The 6,809-nt window shown below is 64.3% G+C and overlaps 1 protein-coding gene across 1 annotated transcript; it reads left to right on the forward strand.

The window, feature by feature from the left end:
• Positions 1–1,305: 1,305 nt before the first annotated feature.
• Positions 1,306–6,441, forward strand: LOC134158711 (FACT complex subunit SPT16-like). Its single transcript, XM_062608924.1, has 4 exons — positions 1,306–1,443; positions 2,555–2,681; positions 5,124–5,242; positions 6,292–6,441. Exons 2-4 carry the CDS (start codon positions 2,651–2,653, stop codon positions 6,439–6,441), a joined length of 300 nt encoding a protein of 99 aa, XP_062464908.1. The 5' UTR covers positions 1,306–1,443; positions 2,555–2,650.
• The last annotated feature ends 368 nt before the right edge of the window (positions 6,442–6,809 follow it).

Raw genomic sequence — 6,809 nt, forward strand, 5'->3', positions numbered from 1 at the left:
CTGAACCTGCAGAACGCCTGCCCGTAGCTCCTGCCCCATAGCTCCCGCCCCATAGCTCCTGCCCCATAGCGCCCCATAGGGGCTGACCCATAGCTCCCGCCCCATAGCTCCTGCCCCATAGCTCCTGACCCATAGGGGCTGACCCATAGCTCCTGCCCCAATGCACCTATAGGGCGTCGAACCTGAAGAGCCCGGGGGAGGCGGCCGTGCCCACGCTGAACCTGCAGAACGCCTGCCCATAGCTCCCGCCCCATAGCTCCTGCCCCATAGATCCTGCCCCATAGATCCTGCCCCATAGCTCCTGCCCCATAGATCCTGACCCATAGCTCCTGCCCCATAGCTCCCGCCCCATAGCTCCTGCCCCATAGCTCCCGCCCCATAGCTCCTGCCCCATAGATCCTGCCCCATAGATCCTGACCCATAGCTCCTGCCCCATAGATCCTGCCCCATAGATCCTGACCCATAGCTCCTGCCCCATAGCTCCCGCCCCATAGCTCCCGCCCCATAGCTCCTGCCCCATAGATCCTGCCCCATAGCTCCTGCCCCATAGGGGCTGACCCATAGCTCCTGCCCCATAGCACCTATAGGGCGTCGAACCTGAAGAGCCCGGGGGAGGCGGCCGTGCCCGCGCTGAACCTGCAGAACGCCTGCCCATAGCTCCTGCCCCATAGCTCCCGCCCCATAGCTCCCGCCCCATAGCTCCCGCTCCATCGCAACCCATAGCTCCCGCCCCATAGATCCTGCCCCATAGCTCCTGCCCCATAGCTCCTGCCCCATAGCTCCTGCCCCATAGATCCTGCCCCATAGCTCCCGCCCCATAGCTCCTGCCCCATAGCTCCTGCCCCATAGCTCCCGCCCCATAGATCCTGCTCTATAGTGTCTGCCTCATAGCTCCCGCTCCATAGCTCCCGCTCCATCGCAACCCATAGCTCCCGCCCCATAGCTCCTGCCCCATAGGGCCTGACCCATAGCTCCTGCCCCATAGCTCCCGCCCCATAGCTCCTGCCCCATAGCCCCATAGCTCCCGCCCCATAGCTCCCGCCCCATAGATCCCGCCCCATAGATCCTGACCCATAGCTCCCGCCCCATAGCTCCCGCTCCATCGCAACCCATAGCTCCCGCCCCATAGCTCCCGCCCCATAGCGCCCCATAGGGGCTGACCCATAGCTCCTGCCCCATAGATTCTGCCCCATAGATCCTGACCCATAGCTCCTGCCCCATAGCTCCTGCCCCATAGCTCCCGCCCCATAGCTCCTGCCCCATAGCTCCCGCCCCATAGGGGCTGACCCATAGCTCCTGCCCCATAGCACCTATAGGGCGTCGAACCTGAAGAGCCCGGGGGAGGCGGCCGTGCCCGCGCTGAACCTGCAGAACGCGTTCCGCTCCATCAAGGAGGTGCAGAAGCGCTACAAGACGCGGGAGGCCGAGGAGAAGGAGAAGGAGGTGAGCGGGGGTGGGGCAGCTGTGGGGCAGGTGTGGGGAAAGTGTGGGGCAGGTGTGGAGTCAGCTATGTGGGCAGGTGTGGGGCAGCTATGGGGCAGGGGTGGGGAAAGCATGGGGAAGGTGTGGGGCAGGGGTGGGGGAGGTGTGGGGCAGCTATGGGGCAGGTGTGGGTCAGCTATGGGGCAGGGGTGGGGAAAGTCTGGGGCAGGTGTGGGGCAGGGGTGGGGAAAGTGTGGGGAAGGTGTGGGGCAGCTGTGGGTCAAGTGTGGGGCAGGTGTGGGGTCAGCTATGGGGGAGGTGTGGGGCAGGTGTGGGGTAGGGGTGTGGTCAGCTATGGGGGAGGTGTGGGGCAGCTATGGGGCAGGTGTGGGGCAGGTGTGGGGTCAGCTATGGGGGAGGTGTGGGGCAGCTATGGGGCAGGTGTGGGGCAGGTGTGGGGTCAGCTATGCGGGAGGTGTGGGGCAGCTATGGGGCAGGTGTGGGGAAAGTGTGGGGAAAGTGTGGGGCACTTATGGGGTCAGCTATGGGGCAGGTGTGGGACGGGTGTGGGGCAGGTGTGGGGTCAGCTCTAGGGCAGGTGTGGGGTAAGTGTGGGGCAGCTGTGGGGAAAGTGTGGGGCAAGTGTAGGGCAGGTATGCGGAAGGTGTGGGGCAACTGTGGGGCAGGGGTGGGGTCAGCTCTAAGGCAGGTGTGGGTCAGCTATGGGGCAGGTGTGGGGCAGGTATGGGGAAAGTTTGGGGCAAGTGTGGGGCAGGTGTGGGGCAAGTGTAGGGCAGGTATGGGGAAGATGTGGGGCAGGTGTGGGGCAGCTATGGGGCAGGGGTGGGGCAAGTGTGGGGCAGCACCCCATAGGCCCCCCATAGACCCTCATAGCCCCCCATAGACCCCCATAGACCCCCATAGACCCCCATAGACCCCTATATCTGCCCCATAGACCCCCGCAGACCCCTCATAGACCCCCATAGACACCCCATAGCCCCCCATAGACTCCCCATAGCCCCCCATAGCGCCCCATAGACCCCCATAGCCCCCCATAGACACCCCATAGCCCCCCCATAGACCCCCCATAGCGCCCCATAGCGCCCCATAGCGCCCCCTGCCTGCCCCATAGGGCATCGTGAAGCAGGACTCGCTCGTCATCAACCTCAACCGCAGCAACCCCAAGCTCAAGGACCTCTACATCCGGCCCAACATCGCCCAGAAGAGGATGCAGGGCGCCCTCGAGGCCCACGTCAACGGTGGGGCTGCCCCATAGAATCTATGGGGCAGGGGGGGTGCTCTAGGGGGCTGACCCATGGGATCTATGGGGCTGGGGGGGTGCTCTAGGGGGCTGCCCCATGGGATCTATGGGGCTGCGGGGGTGCCTTAGGGGGGTCTATGGGGCAGGGGGGGTGCTCTAGGGGGCAGCCCCATAGCATCTATGGGGCTGGGGGGGTGCCTTAGGGGGCTGACCCATGGGATCTATGGGGCTGGGAGGGTGCCTTAGGGGGGTCTATGGGGCTGGGGGGGTGCTCTAGGGGGCTGACCCATAGCATCTATGGGGCTGGGGGGGTGCCCTAGGGGGCTGCCCCATGGGATCTATGGGGCTGCGGGGGTGCCTTAGGGGGGTCTATGGGGCAGGGGGGGTGCTCTAGGGGGCTGACCCATGGGATCTGTGGGGCTGGGGGGGTGCTCTAGGGGGCTGACCCATGGGATCTATGGGGCTGGGAGGGTGCCTTAGGGGACTGCCCCATAGCATCTATGGGGCTGGGGGGGGTGCTCTAGGGGGCTGACCCATGGGATCTATGGGGCTGGGGGGGTGCCTTAGGGGGGTCTATGGGGCTGAGGGGGGGCCCTATGGGGCTGCCCTAGGGGGTCTATGGGGTGGGGTGCCCAAGGGGGCTGCCCCATAGGATCTGTGGGGCTGGGGGGGTGCCCTAGGGGGGTCTATGGGGCTGGGGGGGTGCCCTATGGGGCTGCCCTAGGGGGTCTATGGGGTGGGGTGCCCAAGGGGGCTGCCCCATAGAATCTATGGGGCTGGGGGGGTGCCCTAGGGGGCTGACCCATGGGATCTGTGGGGCTGGGGGGGTTGCCCTGGGGGCTGCCCCATGGGATCTATGGGGCTGCGGGGGTGCTCTAGGGGGCTGACCCATAGAATCTATGGGGCAGGGGGGGTGCTCTAGGGGGCTGACCCATAGGATCTATGGGGCTGGGAGGGTGCCTTAGGGGGGTCTATGGGGCTGAGGGGGGACCCTATGGGGCTGCCCATAGGGAATCTATGGGGCTGGGGTGCCCAGGGGGCTGCCCCATAGGGAATCTATGGGGCTGGGGGGGTGCTCTAGGGGGCTGACCCATGGGATCTATGGGGCTGGGGGGATGCCCTAGGGGGCTGACCCATGGGATCTATGGGGCTGGGGGGGTGCTCTAGGGGGCTGACCCATAGAATCTATGGGGCTGGGGGGGTGCTCTAGGGGGCTGACCCATAGGATCTATGGGGCTGGGGGGGTGCTCTAGGGGGCTGACCCATGGGATCTGTGGGGCTGGGAGGGTGCCTTAGGGGGGTCTATGGGGCTGGGGGGGGGCCCTATGGGGCTGACCCATAGGATCTGTGGAGCTGGGGGGGGTGCCCTAGGGGGCTGACCCATAGAATCTATGGGGCTGGGGGGGTGCTCTAGGGGGCTGCCCCAGAGGATCTATGGGGCTGGGGGGGGTGCCTAGGGGGCTGACCCATAGAATCTATGGTGCTGGGAGGGTGCCTTAGGGGGGTCTATGGGGCTGGGGGGGTGCCCTAGGGGGCTGACCCATAGAATCTATGGGGCTGGGGGGGTGCTCTAGGGGGCTGCCCCATAGAATCTATGGGGCTGGGGGGGTGCTCTAGGGGGCTGACCCATGGGATCTGTGGGGCTGGGAGGGTGCTCTAGGGGGGTTTATGGGGCTGGGGGCGTGCTCTAGGGGGCTGACCCATAGAATCTATGGGGCTGGGGGGGGGTGCTCTAGGGGGCTGACCCATAGAATCTATGGGGCTGGGGGGGTGCCCTAGGGGGCTGTCCTAGGGGGTCTATGGGGGCTAGGGGGCTGCCCATAGAATCTATGGGGCTGGGGGAGTGCGCATGGGGGATGACCAAACGAATCAAATGGGCTGGGGGGGTGCTCTAGGGGGCTGACCCATGGGATCTATGGGGCTGGGGGGGTGCTCTAGGGGGCTGACCCATAGAATCTATGGGGCTGGGGGGGGTGCCCTAGGGGTTCTATGGGGCTGGGACCTTCTCCATTGGATTCTATGGGGCTGGGACCTCCATAATGGACTCAATGGGGCTGGGACCTCCATAATGGGCTCCATGGGGCCAGGACCTTCTCCATTGGGTTCTATGGGGCCGGGACCTTCTCCATTGCGTTCTATGGGGCTGGGATCTTCTCCATTGGATTCTATGGGGCCGGGATCATCTCCATGGGGTTCTATGGGGCCAGGACCTTCTCCATTGCGTTCTATGGGGCTGGAACCTCCATAATGGGCTCCATGGGGCCGATGGGTTCTCCATAATGGGGTCAATGGTGGGATCTCCATTGGGTTCTATGGGGCTGGGATCATCTCCATTGGGTTCTATGGGTCCGGGACCTTCCCCATTGGTCCCTATGGGTCCGGGACCTTCCCCATTGGTCCCTATGGGTCTGGGAGCCCCACGTCGCCGATTGCCCCCCAGGCTTCCGCTTCACGTCGGTGCGGGGCGACAAGGTGGACATCCTGTACAACAACGTGAAGCACGCGCTCTTCCAGCCCTGCGACGGCGAGATGATCATCGTGCTGCACTTCCACCTCAAGGTGCGCCCCACGGCGCCGTGGGGCTGGACCCACGGCGGGGGGGAGGGGGGGGCAAGGGGGGTGGGTCTTCAGTGGGGTTAATGGGGGTCAATGGGGGTCAATGGGGTTGGGTTGGGTCAATGGGGCTGGGTTGGGTCTTCAATGGGGTCAATGGGGTTGGGTTGGGTCTTCAATGGGGTCAATGGGGGTCAATGGGGTCAATGGGGTTGGGTTGGGTCAATGGGGTTGGGTTGGGTCTTCAATGGGGTCAATGGGGTTGGGTTGGGTCTTCAATGGGGTCAATGGGGTTGGGTTGGGTCTTCAATGGGGTTGGGTCGATGGGGTTGGGTTGGGTCTTCAATGGGGTCAATGGGGGTCAATGGGGTTGGGTTGGGTCGATGTGGGGTCAATGGGGGTCAATGGAGTCATTGGGGTTGGGTTGGGTCTTCAATGGGGTCAATGGGGGTCAATGGGGTCAATGGGGTTGAGTTGGGTCAATGGGGCTCGGTTGGGTCTTCAATGGGGTCAATGGGGTTTGGTTGGGTCGATGTGGGGTCAATGGGGCCATTGGGGTCAATGGGGGTCAATGGGGCCAATGGGGTTGGGTTGGGTCTTCAGTGGGGTCAATGGGGTTGGGTTGGGTCTTCAATGGGGTCAATGGTTGGGTCAATGGGGGTCAATGGGGGTCAATGGGGTTGGGTCGATGGGTGGGGTCAATGGGGTTGGGTTGGGCTTCATGGGGTCAATGAGGGAGGGGGGTCAATGGGGTTGGGTTGGGGGGTCTTCAAATGGGGGGTTGGGGTTGGGTTGGGTGATGTGGGGTGGGTTGGGTCAATGGAGTCAATGGGGTTGGGTTGGGTCTTCAATGGGGTTGGGTTGGGTCAATGGGGTTGGGTTGGGTCTTCAATGGGGTCAATGGGGCCAATGGGGTTGGGTCGATGTGGGGTCAATGGGGCAATTGGGGTCAATGGGGTTGGATTCTATGGGTCCAAACCCACCCCCATTGGTTCCTATGGGTCCGACCCCACCCCCATTGTTCGCTATGGGTCCGCTATGGGTCCGCCCCCCAGAACGCCATCCTCTTTGGCAAGAAGCGCCACACGGACGTGCAGTTCTACACCGAGGTGGGGGAGATCACCACGGACCTGGGCAAGCACCAGCACATGCACGACCGCGACGACCTCTACGCCGAGCAGGTCACTTGGGGGGCAGCCCCATAGCGGGGAACTTGGGGGGCAGCCCCATAGCGGGGACACGGAGAGGGGAACTTGGGGGGCAGACCCATAGCGGGGGGGGGCGGACACATAGCGGGGAACTTGGGGGGCAGACCCATAGCGGGGACACGGAGAGGGGAACTTGGGGGGCAGACCCATAGCGGGGGGGGGCAGCCCCATAGCGGGGAACTTGGGGGGCAGCCCCATAGCAGGGAGCTTGGGGGGCAGACCCATAGCGGGGACCTTGGGGGGCAGACCCATAGCGGGGAACTTTGTGGGCAGACCCATAGCGGGGACATGGAGAGGGGAACTTGGGGGGCAGACACATAGCGGGGAACTTGGGGGGCAGACCCATAGCGGGGACATGGAGAGGG

This window comes from Pezoporus occidentalis, unplaced genomic scaffold (genome assembly GCF_034315485.1).
Source record: "Pezoporus occidentalis ecotype Australia unplaced genomic scaffold, CSIRO_AGI_Poc_V1 ctg1318, whole genome shotgun sequence".
In the NCBI taxonomy this organism is placed as follows: domain Eukaryota; kingdom Metazoa; phylum Chordata; class Aves; order Psittaciformes; family Psittacidae; genus Pezoporus; species Pezoporus occidentalis.